Genomic DNA, 22,500 nt, shown 5'->3' with positions numbered 1-22,500 from the left:
CACCCCTCCCTATCTCTGTAACCTTCTACAACCCCTACAACCCTCCCTATCTCTGTCACCTCCTACAACCCTCCGTGATCTCTGTGCTCCTCCAATTCCGGCCTCTCGAGCATCCCCCGATTCCCATCGCTCCGCCATTGGCGGCCGTGCCTTCAGCTGCCTGGGGGGCCCTGAGCTCTGGAATTCCCTCCCTCTCGGTCATCTGCCCCTAAATATCTCCACATGTGGCTCAGGGTAGATTCTGTCTGACTTACTCTCCCGTGAATCGCCCTGGGGGAATGTTTCCCTGCGGTTAAGTCGCTATATAAATGCAGGGGGGGTTTTATGTTTGGCATCCTCACCCTGCCTCCTTCCCTCTTTCGGGATGTGGCGTTGAACATGGGAGCCCTCATCTGCCCTCTCAGGTGGACATCAGAGACCCCACAGCCACAGTTGGAAGAAGAGCAGAGAGAGGGTTTGCCTCGGGGTGGGTGGTTGGGGGCGGAGGGTGGGGCGGGAGGGGTGGGGAGAGGGAGGAGGGTAAGCGGGGGTTTCCTCCCCCGTCCCCTGGGGGCCAATAGTCATCCCTCAACCAACGGTGGCTGAGAATCATCGCGATGTGGGATCTTGCTGCGCGCAAACTGCAGCGACCTCACCTCAAGGGGAAGCTCCGTGGGGGTGGGGGGGGCGGGGAGGGTGGGGGAGGCGTTAGGCTTTGGGACGTCCTGAGGTAGGGACAGGTGCCACAGGAGCGCAGAGGTGCGTCTCTCTCTCTCTCTCCCCCCCGTGACCCGGCAAGTTTACCTCCTCGGTCTCCCCTCCCTCAGAAGCCGTTCCTCGCCTCCGCTTCCGGCCCCCTGTTCCAGGCCGTCACCGCCCTCCCCCCCTTCCGCTAAAAACCAAGCTCTTCCTCACGTCCTCTCCCCACCCCCCTCCCCCAGTCCTCGTTCGATCAGCCAATGGGAACAACTTTCCTTCGTCCACCTCATCCAAGCCTGTCCTGATCTTGTCCACCTCGGTCCAACCTCCCCCTCAATCTCCCTTCACTCCGAGGAGCTCCCGGCTTCTCAAACCCAACCTCGTCGCTCAAAAAAATCCCCCTCGCCCCTGGACCCCGCCCTGATAAATCTCCCCCCACCCCACTCTCGAGGGACCCTCATGTCCTTCCTAAAGTTTGGCGGCCACCACAGGCCTCAGTGCTCCACTTGGGGCCTAACCAGAGCCTAATAAAGGCCCAGCCTTAACTTCCCTGCGCCTGTCCTCCATACCTCCATTTATGAAGCCTCGATAATGGGGAGGTGATGGCCTAGTGGTATTGTCACTGGACTAGTAACCCCAGAGACCCAGGTTCGAATCCTGCCAGTAAAATCCAATAAGAACCTAAAGTTAAAAGCCTGATGGTGACCATGAGGGTCGTTGTTAGGGGGAAATAAAGCGATACAGTCAGAACTTATTGAAGGGAATGGATACTTAAAATATCCAAGCCTGCAATTGCGTTAACAGTTAAAGGGGGCCAGGCTGGACAGTGAGGAACCTGAACCTTGCACATTCTCAGGGCTTGTGGTGATCAACAAGGCCATCCTGGATGAAGAATAATGCAAATATGATAGGTTGGGTGTACTGGGAGTCAGACCAGAGCCTTGGATTGAAAAACAACCAAGATTGAGCCAGTTTATAGTAGATAACGGAAGAACAGATGGTCATAGTGGAGATAGGAGGGAAGGTCTCTGTCAGGGTGAAGGTGGGGACAGATGACGTTTGTACTTCTGTTACCAGAGACTTGTCTGTTTAATGTAAACCTATATGTTGACGAGATCGGAATTTGGAAACTGTTCTTGTACGTGACCAATAATGTATAAATAGGGTGAACACTTGGAGTTTAGCAGAGAGCTGTATTGAGATGGTTCTCTCCTCGCAATTGTTCCAATAAATGATGGTGACCTGTACCTGAGACTCCTGCGGTCCGTCCGTCAAAGTGACCACTACAGTCGTAAAAATCTACCCTGGTTCACTGACACCTCTCCAGGGAAGGAAATCGCTCTACGTTCCTTCACTGTCGCTGGGTCAAGATCCTGGAACTCCCTCCCTAACAGCGCCGCGGGTGTACCTACACCACACGGGGTGGGGGTGGGTTCAGGAAGGCAGCTCACCACCACCTCCTCGAGGGTTAATTAAGGACGGGGAATAAACGCTGGGCCCGGCCAACATCCCTTGAATGAATAACAAGGAATGATAGGTCCTGTCGTCTTCAAAGATCGATACGCATGAACCCCCCACCAGGTCCCTCAATCTCTACACGCCCTCTTTAAGTCTGTGTTGCCTCGCTCCCCCCCTCTAAAGCCCCTCGGTTGAAATGCATCGCCTCCTGTCTCTCTGTGTTGAATTCCAGGCAGGGTATACTCACTGGAGCCAGAAGGAGATGAGGGATACGCTGACCACCAGTAGGTCCAACAAGTTGAAGGCGTTTCGGCAGAAGGACCCGGTGTGTAGGAACGCTCCGAACGTTGCCATCTACAAAGCAGGGAGGAGAAAGGAGGTGGGAGATGCGGAGAGTTTTACAGCATGGAGGGACTGGCCCCTCTGCTCCGCGCCGGTGTTTCTGCTACCCACCCCGCAACAGACTCCTCCCAACCCCTTACTTCATCCCCCCTCCGCCCGACTCTGCCCACCCCCCCCTGCATCATTCTATTCCTTTCTCCCTCATCCAACATTCCCCCCACCCTCACTACCCCTGCCTCAAATGCCCCGACGCTACTGGCCTCCTGGTTCAGTGAGCGTCAGTCCCCACCTCGGTCATTGACGCTTTAATCACGGGGGGCATTATTCATCTTCGAGGACCAGGGACATTCGGGAAGAATTTGTGTTTTTTCTAAAAAAAAAGACACTGTCCCTTAAAGGGTTAATGCGACGACTCAAGTTGCCGCTGTTCCCGGTAAAGACAGCGTTTTACAAGAAAAGGTAATTAAGCAGTTTTAAAGGGGATGAAAATCTCTTGACCTCCCCGCCGGACTGTTTACAAAAAGGGTCACGCGCTGGTTTACAGCTTTGAGAAATAACCGTTCCTGGAAAACGGTGGTGAAAAAGCTGGTCGGCTGGTTTCTCCTTGGGGGAGATGAATGAAGGACCAACTGCTTGAGAAAAGAGGACAGCAGCTCCATGCAGCCCAGGGCCAGTCCGCAGCCGGATGTGAATATGCTCCTGAGTCACTCCGCATTCTGCAGTTGAGCATCTGCAAGTTTTCCTCGAGTCCGCCTGAAAAGTGGTGCCAGGGTCATCGATTGTTCCTCAGACCAGCGCCGAGAGATCGACTGTCTAACCCGGACACCGTCTCAAGGACTCCGCCATCTATCCTTTTCCCCTGTGTACGCGCGTGTGTGAGAGAGAGTATGAGAGATTGTGTGTGAGTGTGTGTGTGTGTGTGTTCGTGTGCACAAGTGTGTGTGTGAGAGTGTGTATGAGTATGTGTATGAGTATGTGCGCAAGTGAGTGAGTATGTGTGCATGTGTGTGCAAGTGTGGGAGTGTGTACACAAGTGTGTGTGCGTGTGTGTGTGTGTGTGAGTATGTGTGTGTGTGTGAGAGTGTGTGCATGAGAGTGAGTGTGTGTGAGTGAGTGTGTGTGTGAGAGAGTGTGTGTGTGTGCGTGTGCAAAAATCTGTGCGTGAGAGTATATCTGTGTGTGTGTGTATATGTGAGTGTGTGTATGTGTGCACAAGTGTGTGTGAGTATGTGTGTGTGTGAGCATGTGAGTGTGTGAGTGTGCGTCTGTGTGTGTGAGTGAGAGTGTGTGTGAGTGAGGGTGTGTGTGTGTGAGAGTGTGCCTGTGTGTGAGCGTGTATCTGTGTGTGTGAGAGTGTGTGTGAGTGAGAGTGTGTGTGAGTGTGCGCGTGTGAGTGAGAGTGTGTGTGTGTGTGTGTGTGTGTGTGCAAACGTGTGTGTGTGAGTGAGAGTGTGTGTGTGCATGTGCAAAAGTGTGTGTGTGTGAGAGTGAGTGAGTGTGTGTGTGTGTGTGAGAGTGTGTGTGTGAGTGTGTGTGTGTGTGATTGTGTGAGTGTGTGTGTGAAAGTGTGTGTGTGTGTGAGAGAGAGTGTGTGTGTGTGTGTGTGTGTGTGTGTGAGAGAGAGAGTGTGTGTGTGTGTGTGTGTGTGAGTGAGAGTGTGATTGTGTGAGTGTGTATGTGTGATTGTGTGAGAGTGTGTGTGAGTGTGTGTGTGTGTGTGTGAGTGTGTGTGTGAGTGTGTGTGTGAGTGTGAGTGTGAGTGTGTGTGTGTGTGAGTGTGTGTGTGTGTGAGTGTGTGTGTGAGTGTGAGAGTGTGAGTGTGTGTGAGAGTGTGAGTGTGTGTGTGTGTGTGTGTGTGTGAGTGTGTGTGTGAGTGTGAGTGTGAGTGTGAGTCTGTGTGTGTGTGAGTGTGTGTGTGTGTGTGTGTGTGTGTGAGTGTGCGTGTGAGTGTGTGTGTGAGTGTGTGTGTGATTGTGTGTGTGTGTGTGAGTGTGAGAGTGTGAGTGTGAGTGTGTGTGTGTGTGTGAGTGTGTGTGTGTGTGTGTGTGTGTGTGAGTGTGAGAGTGTGACTGTGAGTGTGTGTGTGAGTGTGAGTGTGTGTGTGAGTGTGAGTGTGCGCGCGTTAGGGTATTTAGAAACAGTAATTCTCACACTTTCCTATTTCACACTGTATGTTAATGAGCTTTGTCTTTCTCCTTGACGAGTCTGGTTTTATAATAAACTAATAATGTTGTTGTTCCTTGAGGAAACCTGGGTATTGAGCGGTCACTCCGAGATCCATGGGTAATGGACAGATTCAGCCGTGTCGTTCGCTGGAGAAATCACTGAAATGTAGGTAGTGACCCACGGAGCAGTGGGACTAGAGACAGACAGCGCACTCCCCCCAGCTCGACACAAACACCATCCCTCTCATCCCTGAGGCAGAAGGCTGTGGGTTCCAGACCCCACTCAGAAAGGCCCGAGAACAAAACTCCAGGCTGACGCTCCCAGTGCAGTACTCAGAGAGAGAGAGAGAGAGAGAGTGGGAGGGAGGGAGTGAGTGTGTGAGAGAGAGAGAGAGAGAGTGTGAGTGTGTGAGAGAGAGAGCAAGAGAGTGGGAGGGAGGGAGGGAGAGTGCGTAAGAGAGAGCAAGAGAGAGAGAGTGAGTGAATGTGTGAGAGAGAGAGAGCGAGAGAGTGGGAGGGAGGGAGGGAGAGTGCGTAAGAGAGAGCAAGAGAGAGAGAGTAAGTGAATGTGTGAGAGAGCGAGAGCAAGAGAGTGGGAGGGAGGGAGAGTGCGTAAGAGAGAGAGAGAGTGAGAGTGTGAGAGAGAAAGAGAATGAAAGAGAGTGTGAGTGAGAGAGAGAGAAAGAGGGAGTGAGAAAGAGAGAGAGAGAGAGAGAGCGAGAGAGAAAACGAGAGAGAGAGCCAGAGAGAGCGAGTGAGTGAGAAAGAGAGAGGGAGAGAGAGCGAAACGGAGAGGGAGAGAGAGGGAACGAGTGAGTGAGTGAGAGAGAGAGAGAAAGAGGGAGAGTGAGAGAAAGAGAAAGAGGGAGAGTGAGAGAGAGAAAGAGGGAGAGTGAGCGAGAGAGAGAGTGAGCGAGAGAGAGAGTGAGAGAGGGGGAGGGAGAGAGAGCGAAAGGGGAGGAGAGAGAGGGAAAGAGTGAGTGAGAGAGAGAGAGTGAGAATGAGAGTGAGTGAGTGAGAAAGTGAGAGAGAGAGTGAAAGAGAGAGACAGTGAGAGAGAGCAATAGAGAGGGAGAGAGAGAGAAGTCAGAGTCAAGACAGGAGGTCCGTCAGCAGCTTCCTCTCCCAGGCACCCTGCCCAACCTCGAGGGGCCAATCCCTCGAAACCCGCTCCGCTGGGCGAGGCGTGTCGTCCGTACGCCCGACACCGGGACTCCCGAATCCGCCGCTCCCGCTCGGAGCTCGAAACCCGGCAGGGAGACTCCCACCAGGAGGGCCACGGGAACCCTCCTGGGGTCCCCTCAAAGCATCCGCGAAGAGGTCAAGCATCCCGGCGGGCTCGCCGGAGACCCCCCCCCCCCCCCACTCCGAAACGGACAGGTTTCACCCGGGAAGGGGGTCGCGAGCGGGACGAGAGATTGGAGCCGGGAATGTCGTGCCGAGGATTCGTGGGGTGGGGGGGTGGGGGGGTGCAGGGGGGAGCGTGCAGCCCCACCCCCACCCCCCCAACCCTCCAAACCCCCCCGGGCATCAGCCGAACCCTTCAAGCACATGCTCGTGTGGCACAGTCTGCACGCGTCCACCTATCGGGCCTACCAGCTATGTCAGAACCCGGCGTGAACGTGGGCCCATCCCTGTGGGAGCGCCCGACACGGAGACTTCAGGGGGAGACGGACTAAAGGAGAGGACCTCCTGTCCAATCCAGGGGCAGGTACACGTCGATGGGGAGGTCACGCGATTCAGGGAGGGAGAGAGAGAGAGGGTGGCGAGTGCGCGCGGAGGGCCGCAGACATCATGGCGGGAGGGGGGGGAGGTACCTTAAATAAGATCTCCACCGTGAAAATTGAGGTGAACGCATAGTCGAAATAGCCCAGGATCTGGAAGACAGCAACGAAAAAAAGAACCACAAGGGGGTGAGTTGGAGGAAGCAGCAATTGTCACCCGCCACTCGCCGCTGACGGTATAACTCAGATCTGAAAAAATGCACTCTCTGCGATCCCTTAGTATCCTATCTGCAAACGGGGCCTCCGAGGGGGAGATTCTCTCTGTATAAAAGGGGTCTCCAATGGGGAGACTCTCTCTATAAAAGGGGTCTCCGATGGGGAGACTCTCTCTATAAAAGGGGTCTCTGATGGGGAAGCTCTCTCTATAAAAGGGGTCTCTGATGGGGAAGCTCTCTCTATCAAAGGGGTCTCCGATGGGGAGACTCTCTCTATAAAAGGGGTCTCTGATGGGGAGACTCTCTCTATAAAAGGGGTCTCCGATGGGGAGACTCTCTCTATAAAAGGGGTCTCTGAGGGGGAGAGTGTCTCTATAAAAGGGGTCTCCGATGGGGAGACTCTCTCTATAAAAGGGGTCTCCGATGGGGAGACTCTCTCTATAAAAGGGGTCCCTGATGGGGAGACTCTCTCTATAAAAGGGGTCTCTGAGGGGAAGTCTCTCTCTGTAAAAGGGGTCTCTGAGGGGGAGACTCTCTCTATAAAAGGGGTCTCTGAGGGGGAGACTCTCCTATAAAAGGGGTCTCTGATGGGGAGACTCTCTCTATAAAAGGGGTCTCCGATGGGGAGACTCTCTCTATCAAAGGGGTCTCCGATGGGGAGACTCTCTCTATAAAAGGGGTCTCCGATGGGGAGACTCTCTCTATCAAAGGGGTCTCCGATGGGGAGACTCTCTCTATAAAAGGGGTCTCTGAGGGGAAGTCTCTCTCTGTAAAAGGGGTCTCTGAGGGGAAGTCTCTCTCTATAAAAGGGGTCTCTGAGGGGGAGACTCTCTCTATAAAAGGGGTCTCTGATGGGGAGACTCTCTCTATAAAAGGGGTCTCTGAGGGGGAGACTCTCTCTATAAAAGGGGTCTCTGAGGGGGAGACTCTCCCTATAAAAGGGGTCTCTGATGGGGAGACTCTCTCTATAAAAGGGGTCTCTGAGGGGGGAGACTCTCTCTATCAAAGGGGTCCCTGATGGGGAGACTCTCTCTATAAAAGGGGTCTCCGATGGGGAGACTGTCTCTCTATAAAAGGGGTCTCCGATGGGGAGACTCTCTCTATAAAAGGGGTCTCCGATGGGGAGACTCTCTCTATAAAAGGGGTCTCTGATGGGGAGACTCTATAAAAGGGGTCTTCGATGGGGAGACTCTCTCTATAAAAGGGGTCTCCGATGGGGAGACTCTCTCTATAAAAGGGGTCTCTGATGGGGAGACTCTCTCTATAAAAGGGGTCTCCGATGGGGAGACTCTCTCTATAAAAGGGGTCTCTGATGGGGAGACTCTCTCTATAAAAGGGGTCTCCGATGGGGAGACTCTCTCTATAAAAGGGGTCTCTGATGGGGAGACTCTCTCTATAAAAGGTGTCTCCGATGGGGAGACTCTCTCTCTATAAAAGGGGTCTCCGATGGGGAGACTCTCTTTATAAAAGGGGGTCTCCGATGGGGAGAGCCCCCTGTGTAAGATCTGTTGGAGGGTTCAGACCCTTCACCGCCCTCCCTACCGCGCCCTCCCTCCACTCCGGACTCCCCGATTGTGGACTCACGATGTTTCGGAAGGAATGGGCCCGGATTGGATCTTCAGCTGCCAGTGAGATGCTGCTGAGGATGATGAAGACCAGGATGAGGTTGGTGAAGATGTGGTGGTGGATGAGATGGTGACATCCCACTCGAATCCTGGAGGAGAAACAGGGTCTGTTAGCTCTGCGGCGGCCCTTTAAAAGCAGCAGCGCCAAAGAATTCGCCCATCGACGCTGGCAACGCTCCCCCGGCACACGTGGAACGTAGGTTGAATTACACCTAGCCCACAGCCAGGAAACAGGCCATTCGGCCCCTCTGCTCCGTGCCAATGCTTCCGCCCCACACCAGCATCCCCCCACCCCACCTGCTTCATCTCCCCTCTACCCACTATCCTTCTATTCCTTTCTCCCTCATGTGTTTATCCAGCTTATGTTCGTACGAATTAGGAACAGGAAGAGGCCATTCAGCCCCTCGAGCTCTGCTCCCCCGTTCGATAAGATCGTGGCTGATCTGATTGTGGCCTCAACTCCACATTCCTGTCCATTTCCCCCCTCATAACCCTCGACTCCCCCCTCGTCGATCAGAAATCTGTCTCACTCGGCCTTGATTATATTCAGCGACCTGTCCCCCGGGGGGGAGAGAATTCCACAGACTGACCACCCTCTGAGAGAAGAAATTCCTCCTCGTCTCCGCCTTCAATGGGAGACCCCTCATTCTGAAACTGTGCCCCCCTCCTCCCCTCGTTCTAGATTCCCCCACCCACGAGGGGAGGGGGAAACATCCCCTCAGCATCCACCCTGTCAAACCCCCTCCCTCAGAATTATGTGTGGACAAGACCAGGACTAGGAAGCCATCAATATAAGACAGTCCCTAATAAATCCGATCGAGGCGGGAGGAATTCAGGAGAAACATCTTTACCCAGAGAGCGGGGAGAATGTGGAACTCACTCCCACAGGGAGGGGGTGGAGGTGAATCGTGTCGATGAGGGGAAGCTGGATAAACACTTGAGAGAGAAAGGGATTCAAATATAGGAACAGGAGGAGGCCCATTCAGCCCCTCCTCTCGAGCCTGTTACACAGGGACAGGAGGAGGTCCATTCAGCCCCTCTCGAGCCTGTTACACAGGGACAGGAGGAGGTCCATTCAGCCCCTCTCGAGCCTGTTACACAGGGACAGGAGGAGGTCCATTCAGCCCCTCTCGAGCCTGTTACACAGGAACAGGAGGAGGCCATTCAGCCCCCTCTGGAGCCTGTTCCTCCAGTCAATCAGATCTTAACTCCACCCACCCGCCTCGGTTCCGTGACCCTTCAATCCAACAACAACCTACCCAATCTCAGCTTGGAGCTTTCCAACTGAGCCCATTGCCGGAGACGCCCACATCCCCCATCTCCTGGCACAGTCGTTGTACCCCCCCCACCCCACCCTCCCCGCACTCCCAGCCTTGTACACCTCGGGGTGGCGGGGGTTGGGGGAGGGGGGCGGGTGTTGGGTGGGTCACGAGTTCCAGCTTCCCCCCATCCCCCCCGTCGTGCCCCACCCCACCCCACGTCACGCCACGCCCCTGCCGATCGCGGCGCACACCCCGACGGCCCATGTCCCGAGGGGAGCCCTTGCCACTCACGGGTTGGTGGAGCTGAGCAGGAAGAAGGCACTGCCCTCTGGGATCGGCACGATCTTCTCCTTGGGCGGGGCGAAGTTCGACAGCTCCTCCACCGTGGAGCCCACCAGGCTCTCGGCGCGACCCCCCTCATCGTCGTCCCCTCCTCCGCCTGCCCCAGAGAACAAAGACTTGGGTCAGAGAGTGACAAACATCGGCGAGGGCTATTCCCGAGTCTGTGGTGGGGGAGGCGGGGGGGTTTGGGCAGGGGAAGGTGGCAGTTTCTAAGTGCCCAGGAACCACCACCTCCAGAGCTGCACCACCCAACGCTTTAAAATGTCTGCTCCACGCTTCAGCTCGCAGCCTAGCTTCTCAGTGCCCGTCTCCTTTGCTCGGAGTCAACGCCCAGGGCCTAACCAATCGAGGACCGTGAGCATAGGTGAATTACCAGTCGGACGCGGAACAATCGAGCACCCCGCTCCCTCCCCTGCCTATTTGGAAGTAAATGTCGCCTCGTGGTCACCGTCCTCCGGGTATTCCGGTCCACTCGCGATCCACTTTGCGTGGTCATTCAGCGGAGAGGTGTTGGGGACAGTGGTTTGAACCTGCCCCACGCCAGATGGACGCGATACAGGCTTGTAAACCATCAGGGGGAGGTCAAACCAGGCCAGGGGTCTTTACTCTGGAAAAGAGGAGGCTGAGGGGGTGGGGGGGTGACCCGATCGAGCTCTTTAAAATGGCGGAGGGGGTTTCGATAGGGTCGACGTAGAGAAGATGTTTCCACTTGTGGGGGACGGGGGTAGAGACCAGAACTAGTGGGGGGGCCATCAATATAAGACAGTCCCTAATAAATCCGATCGGGGCGGGGGGAGGAATTCAGGAGAAACGTCTTTACCCGGAGAGCGGGGAGAATGTGGAACTCGCTCCCACAGGGAGGGGGTGGGGGGTGGGGTCGAGGCAAAAATTGCGCAGATCCGGCCACTCCTCACCGCCCACCACCACCATCGACTCCTCCCGGCCTTCCACCCCATTGGCACGCTCCGCCCGGGAGGCCCAGGGAAGAAAGGGGCCTGCATTTGTATAGCCGCCTTTCACCTCCCTCGGGACACCCCGAAGCGCTTCGCAGCCACTGCCTCGCGACTGTAGTGGCCGTCGTGGGGCTGCGCACAGCAAGATCCCAAAAAAACAGCAGTCCGACGATGGGCACAGCAAGATCCCACAAACAGCAATATTATGTACATATATATAACTGTGCACAGCAAGATCCCACAAACAGCAATATTATGTACATATATATAACATACACATATATATATATATATATATCAATGTGTAGATATACATAGCTCATTGAAGATGGTGGGGCATGTTGAGAGAGCAGTTGATAAGGCTTATAGTACCTTAGGATTTATTAATAGGGGCATTGAGTACAAGAGTAAGGAGGTCATGTTGAACTTGTATAAGACACGAGTTGGCCCTCATCTGGAATACAACGTCCTGTTCTGGGCGCCATACTTGAGGGAGGATGTGAAGGATTCGGAGAGAGCACAGAGGAGATTCACAAGGATGATCCCTGGAATCAAGAACTGTAGCTACGAGGATAGATGGGAGAGGTTGGGACTCTTACCCTTGGAGGAAAGGTGGCTGAGAGGGGACTTGATGGAGGTATTCAAGATCCTGAGGGGTATGGACAGGGTAAAGAGGGAGAAACTGTTCCCACTCAAGAGGACATCCAAGAACTCGAGGGCACAGGTTCAATATAATTGGCTAAAAGGAGTAAAAGTGAAGTGAGGGGAAAGGTTTTCACCCAGAGGGTGCGTCGGAGTCTGGAACGAGCTCCCCGAGAGGGTGGTGGGGGGAGACAGGTTCGATCGAGGTATCCAAAAAGGAATTGGACAGCCCACCTGAAAAGGGAGAGGGTGCCAGGTGACGGGGGTAAGGGGCTGGGGAGTGGGAACGCTCTATCAGGGGGCCGGTGCAGGCTCGATGGGCCGAATGGCCTCCTTCTGCACTGTGAAGATTTTGTGATTCTGTGATAATGTCCCAGTTCGTCTGTCTTGAGTGTTGTTGGTTGAGGGATAAACACTGAGCCCCACGACAGAAGAATGCCCACTCCAGTTATTCCACCAATCGCAGCCATAGGCAGACGGGGGGCCTCGGGTTTAATGTCTCAAAGAGTGGACCTCTGACAGTGCGGCACTCCCTCAGCGCTGACCCTCCCACAGTGCGGCGCTCCCTCAGCACTGACCCTCCGACAGTGCGGCGCTCCCTCAGCACTGACCCTCCGACAGTGCGGCGCTCCCTCAGCACCGACCCTCCGACAGTGCGGCGCTCCCTCAGCACTGACCCTCCGACAGTGCGGCGCTCCCTCAGCACTGACCCTCCGACAGTGCGGCGCTCCCTCAGCACTGACCCTCCGACAGTGCGGCACTCCCTCAGCGCTGACCCTCCCACAGTGCGGCGCTCCCTCAGCACTGACCCTCCGACAGTGCGGCGCTCCCTCAGCACTGACCCTCCGACAGTGCGGCGCTCCCTCAGCACTGACCCTCCGACAGTGCGGCGCTCCCTCAGCACCGACCCTCCGACAATGCAGCGCTCCCTCAGCACTGACCCTCCCACAGTGCGGCGCTCCCTCAGCACTGACCCTCCCACAGTGCGGCACTCCCTCAGCACTGACCCTCCCACAGTGCGGCGCTCCCTCAGCACTGACCCTCCCACAGTGCGGCGCTCCCTCAGTACTGACCCTCCAACAGTGCGGCGCTCCCTCAGCACTGACCCTCCCACAGTGCGGCGCTCCCTCAGCACTGACAATCCGACAGTGCGGCGCTCCCTCAGCACTGACCCTCCGACAGTGCGGCGCTCCCTCAGCACTGACCCTCCGACAGTGCGGCGCTCCCTCAGCACCGACCCTCCGACAGTGCGGCGCTCCCTCAGCACTGACCCTCCGACAGTGCGGCGCTCCCTCAGCACTGACCCTCCGACAGTGCGGCGCTCCCTCAGCACCGACCCTCCGACAATGTGGCGCTCCCTCAGCACTGACCCTCCCACAGTGCGGCGCTCCCTCAGCACTGACCCTCCCACAGTGCGGCACTCCCTCAGCACTGACCCTCCCACAGTGCGGCGCTCCCTCAGCACTGACCCTCCGACAGTGCGGCGCTCCCTCAGCACTGACCCACTGACTGGGCGGGGGGTGTGGGGCCTGGATGATGGGGGTTGAGGCTCTGATGTGGGGCCTCAAACCCAGGAGCTCTGCCTCTGCAGGGGATCGGGACACATTCCTTGGCGGAATTCCTAACGTGACGAGACAGAAAGCCGGCCGGAGGGGGGTCAGTGCCACAAGGGGATGGCAGAGTCCCATCACCTCCACTGCATATACTCGGGTCGAATTGGACCTCTTACCTCCTGTGTCACTCAAGTCTTCCTCCTGCCCATAATCTTCACCCTGTCCCTTGGGAGGAAAAGCAATGCATGTGATCAAAGATACCGTTCGGCTTTCTGTCCAGTGTCCGGCGATGAAAAGCTCGGAGAGTGTGGGAAAAGGTACCGGGATAACAGACCCAGGAACAGCAGCTCGGAGACTCTGAGGAGCTGGGAAGTCATCGATTGGATCAGAGACACATGGGGAACTGCGGGGTGACGGGTACGCGAAGCAGAAAAGGGGGCAAAGCTGATGAATAGGGGTCATCGAAAAGCAAACCAAACACTGGGAAGCATTTGGAGACAGATAGAATTAAGCAGCATAGTTAAACATGTAGCTAACCTTGGTTAGACCACGCCCGGAATACCGTGCACAGTTCCGGTCTCCGCACCCCACTCGGAATATTGTGCACAGTTCCGGGTTGTAGGGGGCTGGAGGAGGTTACAGAGATAGGGAGGGGTGTGGGGGCTGGAGGAGGTTACAGAGATAGGGAGGGTTGTAGGGGCTGGAGGAGGTTACAGAGATAGGGAGGGGTGTAGGGGCTGGAGGAGGTTACAGAGATAGGGAAGGGTGTAGGGGCTGGAGGAGGTTACAGAGATAGGGAGGGTTGTAGGGGCTGGAGGAGGTTACAGAGATAGGGAGCGTTGTAGGGGCTGGAGGAGGTTACAGAGATAGGGAGGGTTGTAGGGACTGGAGGAGGTTACAGAGATAGGGAGGGTTGTAGGGACTGGAGGAGGTTACAGAGATAGGGAAGGGTGTAGGGGCTGGAGGAGGTTACAGAGATAGGGAGGGTTGTAGGGGCTGGAGGAGGTTACAGAGATAGGGAGCGTTGTAGGGGCTGGAGGAGGTTACAGAGATAGGGAGGGTTGTAGGGGCTGGAGGAGGTTACAACGATAGGGAGGGCCGTAGGGGCTGGAGGAGGTTACAGAGATAGGGAGGGTTGTAGGTGCTGGAGGTGATTACAGAGATAGGGAGGGTTGTAGGGGCTGGAGGAGGTTACAGAGATAGGGAGGGTTATAGGGGCTGGTGGTGGTTACAGAGATAGGGAGGGGTGTAGGGGCTGGAGGAGGTTACAGGGATAGGGAGGGTTGTAGGGGGCTGGAGGAGGTTACAGAGATAGGGAGGGTTGTAGGGGCTGGAGGAGGTTACAGAGATAGGGAGGGGTGTAGGGGGCTGGAGGAGGTTACAGAGATAGGGAGGGGTGTAGGGGGCTGGAGGTGGTTGGACAGATCAGGAAGGGGGTTAGACTAGGGAGGGATGTGAAAGCAGGGAGGGTGATTTATAAATGGAGGTGTGTCTGGCCCTGGGGGCCAGTGTGGGTGAGCGGGTGTGATGGGCGAATGGGTCTCAGTGCGACTCGGGAGACGGGGAAGCGATGGTCGGGCTGAGCTGTCCGACACTCTTACCTTCGTGTGGTTCTGATCTTTCGCCAGCTCGCCGCTGCTCACGTCCGCACTGTGAAGGAGAGAGGAGCGTCAGGCTCTGGAATGTTCCGGGCCAGGCCGAGTCCGCAGGTTTAGGATGAGAAGGGTGTAGGCCTCAGGCTTTGGCAGGTCCAAACCGCTCTGGGCCCCGCCTTGCCCTCTGACCCCAGGGGAGACACGGCAAGTTCCTCAGGCACCTGGGCCAGGGGGCAATCATCGGGAGTGAGGAGGGGGGGGTGGGGACAGTATGGCAGGGGTGTTAGACGGGTTGGGGGGTGCGGTACTGCAGGCCGACCCGATCGTCTCGGGTGTCACCACAGGGCCTGGTGTTGGCCACGACCGACATCCAGGCTCTCTCGCCCTCCGCCGCGGGGAGAGAAGCCTCGACCCACGTCTGCACAGCTCGAGGGCCGGCCTCGGGCTGTTTGACTGGGGTTGGCCTCGCGCAGGCCTGCTTCGGAACCCCCCAAGGCCGCGCGGCGTTGCCGGGGAGAGGCCGGGGGTGAGGAGCTGCACGGAGATGGGGTTCAGGATCACTCCGCTCCCTCGGCAGGCCAGCCTAGGGGTCACCCTCCCCGCCCGCCACTGCCCCACTGCCGTGGCCCTGCTGGCACTTCCACCCATCGAGGCTGCACAAAATCTCATACATCACCTCCCCTTGCCGTCCTTCTTGCCCTTCTTGGCATCCCCACTGTCGGCGTCAGCCAGGTTGTCCACCGCGATGGCCAAGAACACATTCAGCAGGATATCTGGGTCAGAATGACTCAGGGAAAAGCAACCCGGGACAATACTGCTTCAGGCAACGACAGCACGGGGTTGATACAGAGTAAAGCTCCCTCTACACTGTCCCCATCAAACACTCCCAGGACAGGTACAGAACGGGGTTAGATACAGAGTAAAGCTCCCTCTACACCGTCCCCATTAAACACTCCCACGACAGGTACAGCACGGGGTTAGATACAGAGTAAAGCTCCCTCTACACCGTCCCCATCCAACACTCCCAGGACAGGTACAGTACGGGGTTAGATACAGAGTAAAGCTCCCTCTACACTGTCCCCATCAAACGCTCCCAGGACAGGTACAGCACGGGGTTAGATACAGAGTAAAGCTCCCTCTACACCGTCCCCATCAAACACTCCCAGGACAGGTACAGCACGGGGTTAGATACAGAGTAAAGCTCCCTCTACACTGTCCCCATCAAACACTCCCAGGACAGGTACAGCACGGAGTTAGATACAGAGTAAATCTCCCTCTACACTGTCCCCATCAAACACTCCCAGGACAGGTACAGCACGGGGTTAGATACAGAGTAAAGCTCCCTCTACACTGTCCCCATCAAACACTCCCAGGACAGGTACAGCACGGGGTTAGATACAGAGTAAAGCTACCTCTTCACTTTCCCCATCAAACACTCCCAGGACAGGTACAGCACGGGGTTAGATACAGAGTAAAGCTCCCTCTACACTGTCCCCATCAAACACTCCCAGGACAGGTACAGCACGGGGTTAGATACAGATTGAGGCTCCCTTGTGATGATGGAGCGCTCCATCCGGGAGCAATGCCGCGGGCGGGCGGGCGGCCAGCGAAGGATACAATTGCCGCAGATGAAGAGGATGATGAAGTAAATGGAGACGAGCATCCCGGGAAAGTAGGGCCCTCCGAAGGCCATGATCCCGTCGTACATCACCACATTCCAGTCCTCCCCCGTGAGAATCTGTGGAGGAGGGAGGGCGGTTATTGAGGGGAGGGGGGGAGCAGGAGGAGAGGGACCGGCGGGTTTCCAGTCGGCTTCATCGGACTTCCGGGAACCATGGAACGGTCGGAGCACCGGACGAGGCCCTTTGGCCCCTCAAGCCCCTCCACCGCCTCCTGTCCATGCTGGCCCAGACCTCACCTAACCCCCGCTCCTCTCCACCCTCCTCCCACCCCCCGCACATTCTTCCTCTCCAGGTCCTGGTCCGATTCCCCCCCTATCGAAAGCCTCAATCGACCCTGGTTTCCACCCCACAAACACTCTCAAGGCAGAGCGCGTTCCAGATCCTCGGACGGGTTTTTAAACGAGTCACGGGTTGAAAGGTTACGGGCAGAGGGCGGGAAATGTTGGATTTGAGGCCGAAATGAGATCAGCCCTGATCGTAGCGGAGGGGCTAAGAGAGAGAGAGAGAGGAGCTAAGAGGGAGAGAGAGATGGGCTAAGAGAGAGAGAGAGAGAGAGGGGCTAAGAGAGAGAGAGAGAGAGGGGCTAAGAGAGAGAGAGAGAGAGAGGGGCTAAGAGAGAGAGAGAGGGGCTAAGAGAGAGAGAGAGAGAGGGGCTAAGAGAGAGAGAGGGGCTAAGAGAGAGAGGGGCTAAGAGAGAGAGACAGAGGGGCTAAGAGAGAGAGAGAGAGAGGGGCTAAGAGAGAGAGAGAGAGAGAGGGGGTCTAAGAGAGAGAGAAACGGGGGGGCTAAGAGAGAGAGAGAGGGGCTAAGAGAGAGAGAAAGAGGGGCTAAGAGAGAGAGAGAGGGGGGCTAAGAGAGAGAGGGGGGCTAAGAGAGAGAGAGAGAGACCCTCCGACAGTGTGGCGCTCCCTCTGCACTGACCCTCCGACAGTGCGGCGCTCCCTCAGCACTGACCCTCCGACAGTGCGGCGTCCCTCAGCACTGACCCTCCGACAGTGCGGCGCTCCCTCAGCACTGACCCTCCGACAGTGCGGCGCTCCCTCAGCACCGACCCTCCGACAGTACGGCGCTCCCTCAGCACTGACCCTCCGACAGTGCGGCGCTCCCTCAGCACTGACCCTCCGACAGTGCGGCGCTCCCTCAGCACTGACCCTCCGACAGTGCGGCGCTCCCTCAGCACCGACCCTCTGACAGTGCGGCGCTCCCTCAGCACTGACCCTCTGACAGTGCGGCGCTCCCTCAGCACTGACCCTCCGACAGTGCGGCGCTCCCTCAGCACTGACCCTCCGACAGTGCGGCACTCCCTCAGCACTGCTGCAGGGAATTGTCAGGCCTGGATTTTAGGCCTTCTGCATAGGGGCATAAACTGACTCCTAGGCGAGAGCACTGGACCAACTCCACCTCGGGCTGATGCGACCTCGACCAATAGGATCCAATTGGCGACACCGCACTTGCCCGGACAGACCGCCAACTCTCTTCCTTCACCCCCTCGCCCGTCATTCGGTCTGCGTCACTGAGGGCCTACCTGGAAGACGGTCAAGAGTGCCTGAGGGAAGGTGTCGAACGTGCTCCGCTTGGTCTGGGTGTCGTCGAAGTTGAATTTGCCCCCGAAAACCTGCATCCCCAGGAGGGAGAAGATGATGATGAAGAGGAACAGCAGAAGAAGTAGCGAGGCAATGGACTTCATGGAGTTGAGCAGCGAAGCGACCAGGTTGCTGAGGGCCGACCAGTGCCTGGGTGGGGTTGGGGGGTGGGGGGGGGGGAAAGACAAAACCAGCGGGTGAGGCAACACCTGGGCCTTTAGTGGACTAAACATGCCCCCACGTTGCTTCGGAGGTGCATAAATCAAGAAGAAGGGCAGTGAGAGCGATGGACGTCTTCCGGTGCATTGGACTGGCGCCCGAGGGGAATAAAGTGGCAGAGTTACCGGGTGGGAGTGCGGTTGGGGGCGGTGGGAGAGGGAATGAGACTGACTGGATTGTTCTACCGCGAGCCAGCAGGGAGTTGATGGGCCGAATGGGGTCCCCCCTGCACTGTAATGACTCTCTGGCAATTTGACTCTCAGTCACGGGAGGGGATACTACCGACCGAGAGCTCGGTCAAAGAGGTTGGATTTTAAAGGAGGAGGAAGAGGGAGGGGAGAGAGAGAGAGAGAGAGAGAGAGGGAGGTGGAGAGGTTGAGGGAGGGAATTCCAGAGCTCAGGGCCCTCCAGGCAGCTGAAGGCACGGCCGCCAATGGTGGAGCGATGGGAATCGGGGGATGCTCGAGAGGCCGGAATTGGAGGAGCGCAGAGATCTCGGAGGGTGGTAGGAGGTTACAGAGATAGGGAGGGGTGTAGGGGCTGGAGGAGGTTACAGAGATAGGGAGGGTTGTCGGGGCTGGAGGAGGTTACAGAGATAGGGAGGGTTGCAGGGGCTGGAGGAGGTTACAGAGATAGGGAGGGTTGGAGGGGCTGGAGGAGGTTACAGAGATAGGGAGGGTTGTAGGGGCTGGAGGAGGTTACAGAGATAGGAAGGGTTGTAGGAGCTGGAGGAGGTTACAGAGATAGGAAGGGGTGTAGGGGGTGGAGGAGGTTACAGAGATAGGGAGGGTTGTAGGGGTTGGAGGAGGTTACAGAGATAGGGAGGGTTGTAGGGGCTGGAGGAGGTTACAGAGATAGGGAGGGTTGTAGGGGCTGAGGGAGGTTACAGAGATAGGGAGGGTTGTAGGGGCTGGAGGAGGCTACAGAGATAGGGAGGGTTGTAGGGGGCTGGAGGAGGTTACAGAGATAGGGAGGGTTGTAGGGACTGGAGGAGGTTACAGAGATAGGGAGGGGTGTAGGGGGTGGAGGAGGTTACAGAGATAGGGAGGGCTGTAGGGGCTGGAGGAGGTTGCAGAGATCGGGAGGGTTGTAGGAGCTAGAGGAGGTTACAGTGATAGGGAGGGTTGTAGGGGCTGGAGGAGGTTATAGATATAGGGAGGGTTGTAGGGGACTGGAGAAGGTTACAGAGATAGGGAGGGTTGTAGGGGCTGGAGGAGATTACAGTGATAGGGAGGGGTGTAGAGGCTGGAGGAGGTTACAGAGATAGGGAGGGTTGTAGGGGCTGGAGGAAGTTATAGAGATAGGGAGGGTTGTAGGGGCTGAAGAAGGTTACAGAGATAGGGAGGGTTGTAGAGGCTGGAGGAGGTTACAGAGATAGGGAGGGTCATAGGGGCTTAGGGAGGTTTTAGAGATAGGGGGGGTTGTAGGGACTGGAGGAGGTTATAGAGATAGTGAGGGTTGTAGGGGCTGGAGGAGGTTATAGATATAGGGAGGGTTGTAGGGGACTGGAGGAGGTTACAGAGATAGGGAGGGTTGTAGGGCTGGAGGAGTTTACAGAGATAGGGAGGGTTGTAGGGGCTGGAGGAGGTTACAGAGATAGGGAGGGTTGTAGAGGCTGGAGGAGGTTACAGAGATAGGGAGGGGTGTAGGGGCTGGAGGAGGTTACAGAGATAGGGAGGGTTGTAGGGGACTGGAGGAGGTTACAGAGAGAGGGAGGGTTGTAGGAGCTGGAGGAGGTTACAGAGTTAGGGAGGGTTGTAGGGGCTGGAGGAGGTTACAGAGATAGGGAGGGGTGCGGAGGCTGGAGGAGGTTACAGAGATAGGGAGGGGTGTAGGGGCTGGAGGAGGTTACAGAGATAGGGAGGGTTGTAGGGGCTGGAGGAGGTTACAGAGATAGGGAGGGTTGTAGGGGCTGGAGGAGGTTACAGAGATAGGGAGGGGTGTAGGGGCTGGAGGAGGTTACAGAGATAGGGAGGGTTGTAGGGGACTGGAGGAGGTTACATAAATAGGGAGGGTTGTTGGGGCTAGAGGAGGTTACAGAGATAGGGAGGGTTGTAGGGGCTGGAGGAGGTTACAGAGATAGGAAGGGTTGTAGGGGCTGGAGGAGGTTACAGAGATAGGGAGGGGTCTCGGGGCTGGAGGAGGTTACAGAGATAGGGAGGGTTGTAGGGGCTGAGGGAGGTTACAGAGATAGGGAGGGTGGTAGGGGCTGGAGGAGGTTACAGAGATAGGGAGGGTTGTAGGGGCTGGAGGAGGTTACAGAGATAGGGAGGGTTGTAGGGGCTGGAGGAGGTTACAGAGATAGGGAGAGTTGTAGGGGCTGGAGGAGGTTACAGAGATAGGGAGGGGTGTAGGGGCTGGAGGAGGTTACAGAGATAGGGAGGGGTGTAGGGGCTGGAGGAGGTTACAGAGATAGGGAGGGGTGTAGGGGCTGGAGGAGGTTACAGAGATAGGGAGAGTTGTAGGGGCTGGAGGAGGTTACAGAGATAGGGAGGGGTGTAGGGGCTGGAGGAGGTTACAGAGATAGGGAGGGGTGTAGGGGCTGGAGGCGGTTACAGAGATAGGGAGGGTTGTAGGGGCTGGAGGAGGTTACAGAGATAGGGAGGGGTGTAGGGGCTGGAGGAGGTTACAGAGATAGGGAGGGGTGTAGGGGCTGGAGGAGGTTACAGAGATAGGGAGGGGTGTAGGGGCTGGAGGAGGTTACAGAGATAGGGAGGGGTGTAGGGGCTGGAGGAGGTTACAGAGATAGGGAGAGTTGTAGGGGCTGGAGGAGGTTACAGAGATAGGGAGGGGTGTAGGGGCTGGAGGAGGTTACAGAGATAGGGAGGGTGTAGGGGCTGGAGGCGGTTACAGAGATAGGGAGGGTTGTAGGGGCTGGAGGAGGTTACAGAGATAGGGAGGGGTGTAGGGGCTGGAGGAGGTTACAGAGATAGGGAGGGGTGTAGGGGCTGAGGGAGGTTACAGAGATAGGGAGGGGTGTTGTGGCTGGAGGAGGTTACAGAGATAGGGAGGGTTGTAGGGGCTGGAGGAGGTTACAGAGATAGGGAGGGATGTAGGGGCTGGAGGAGGTTACAGAGATAGGGAGGGTTGTCGGGGCTGGAGGAGGTGACAGAGATAGGGAGGGGGTGGGAGGCATGGGGAGATTTGAGAAAAAAGAGCGAGAATTTGAAAATCGAGGTGTTGCCGGGCCAGAAGCCATTGCGGGCGTTGGTGCGGGTCGGGATACGCACAGTAGAATCTGGAGCGTGCGGCAGTCCACGGGCGTCGGTGGGGGTGGCGGGGGATGGGAGGCTGCTCGGTACGTTACAATTGATCTCTGAATGACCTCGGCAAGCACTTGCAACGCGGGAATTCCCCCTGCCCCGGAACGAAGGGCCGGGGAGGAGGTGACGCAAGGTCCCGGCCGAATCACGGCGCAGCGACGGCACTGGGGAGTTGTGGGGGGAGTGGTGGGGGGAGGGGTTGCCGCTCGGCTCACCTGGTGAACTTGAAGATCCTCAGGAGGCGAACGCAGCGGAGGACGGAGATGCCCAGCGGCGACATGATCTGGAACTCCACCAGGATGGTCTCCACGATGCCCCCGCACACCACAAAACAGTCGAAGCGGTTGAAGAAGGAGATGAAGTAGGCACTGAGCCCCAGGCTGTACATCTTCAGCAACATCTCGCAGGTGAAGAGGGCCAGCAGGACTTTGTTGGCAATGTCTAGTGTGAGAGGAAATGGGGGTGGGGGGGAAGACAAAGCCACGATTAAAACGAACATGAGGACCCCACCCCGTGCCTCACCAAGCAGGCCGATGGGAAGGCCAATGGTATGTCGGCCTTCATGGCGAGAGGACCTGAGTACAGGAGCGAGGATGTCTTACTCCAGCTGGACAGAGGCCTTGGTGGGACCACATCTGGAGTACCGTGTGCAGTTTTGGTCCCCTTACCTAAGAAGGGATGTACTTGCCCTAGAGGGAGGGCAGCGAGGGTTCACCAGACTGATCCCCGGGATGGCAGGATTGTCGTGTGAGGAGAGATCGGGCCGACTAGGCCCTGTATTCCCTGGAGTTTAGGAGAATGAGAGGGAGATCTCACTGAAACGTATAAAATTCTGACAGGGATGGGCAGACTTGGACGCAAGGGATGATGTCTCCTCTGGGCTGGGAGGGGGGTCTAGAACAAGGGGTCACCGTCTCAGGGTACGGGGTAGACCATTTAGGGTTGAGATGAGGAGAAGCCTCTTCACCCGGAGGGTGGTGAACCTGTGGGACTCTCTACCACAGGAGGCCAAGTCGCCGAATTATAGTTAAGAAGGGAATAGGTAGTATTCTGGATTCTAAAGGCATTTAGGGGTACGGGGAGAGAGCGGGAGCTGAGATGGAGGATCAGCCATATTGAATGGGGGAGCAGGCTCGAGGGGCTGAATGGCCTCCTCCTGCCCCTCGTTTCTACCTTCCTATGTCTCGTTTGTAATCATG

The 22,500-nt window shown here is 56.8% G+C and overlaps 1 protein-coding gene across 1 annotated transcript in view; it reads right to left on the bottom strand.

The window, feature by feature from the left end:
• Positions 1-21,742, bottom strand: part of LOC144677864 (voltage-dependent L-type calcium channel subunit alpha-1D-like) — a gene marked incomplete at both ends in the record, with an annotated part of 28,328 nt that extends 6,586 nt beyond the window's left edge. Inside the window, 10 exons of the mRNA XM_078537865.1 lie at positions 2,384-2,490; positions 6,461-6,520; positions 8,167-8,296; positions 9,761-9,908; positions 13,136-13,403; positions 14,561-14,609; positions 15,231-15,327; positions 16,172-16,292; positions 17,762-17,969; positions 21,517-21,742. Of these exons, the coding sequence (XP_078393991.1) occupies positions 2,384-2,490; positions 6,461-6,520; positions 8,167-8,296; positions 9,761-9,908; positions 13,136-13,403; positions 14,561-14,609; positions 15,231-15,327; positions 16,172-16,292; positions 17,762-17,969; positions 21,517-21,742 (1,414 nt within the window). The remainder of the gene's footprint in view (positions 1-2,383; positions 2,491-6,460; positions 6,521-8,166; positions 8,297-9,760; positions 9,909-13,135; positions 13,404-14,560; positions 14,610-15,230; positions 15,328-16,171; positions 16,293-17,761; positions 17,970-21,516) is intronic.
• Between the last annotated feature and the right edge of the window lie 758 nt (positions 21,743-22,500).

The sequence above is a fragment of the Cetorhinus maximus genome, unplaced genomic scaffold, assembly GCF_964194155.1.
Source record: "Cetorhinus maximus unplaced genomic scaffold, sCetMax3.hap1.1 HAP1_SCAFFOLD_3201, whole genome shotgun sequence".
NCBI lineage: Eukaryota > Metazoa > Chordata > Chondrichthyes > Lamniformes > Cetorhinidae > Cetorhinus > Cetorhinus maximus.
This window is presented reverse-complemented; position numbering and strand designations above follow the sequence as displayed.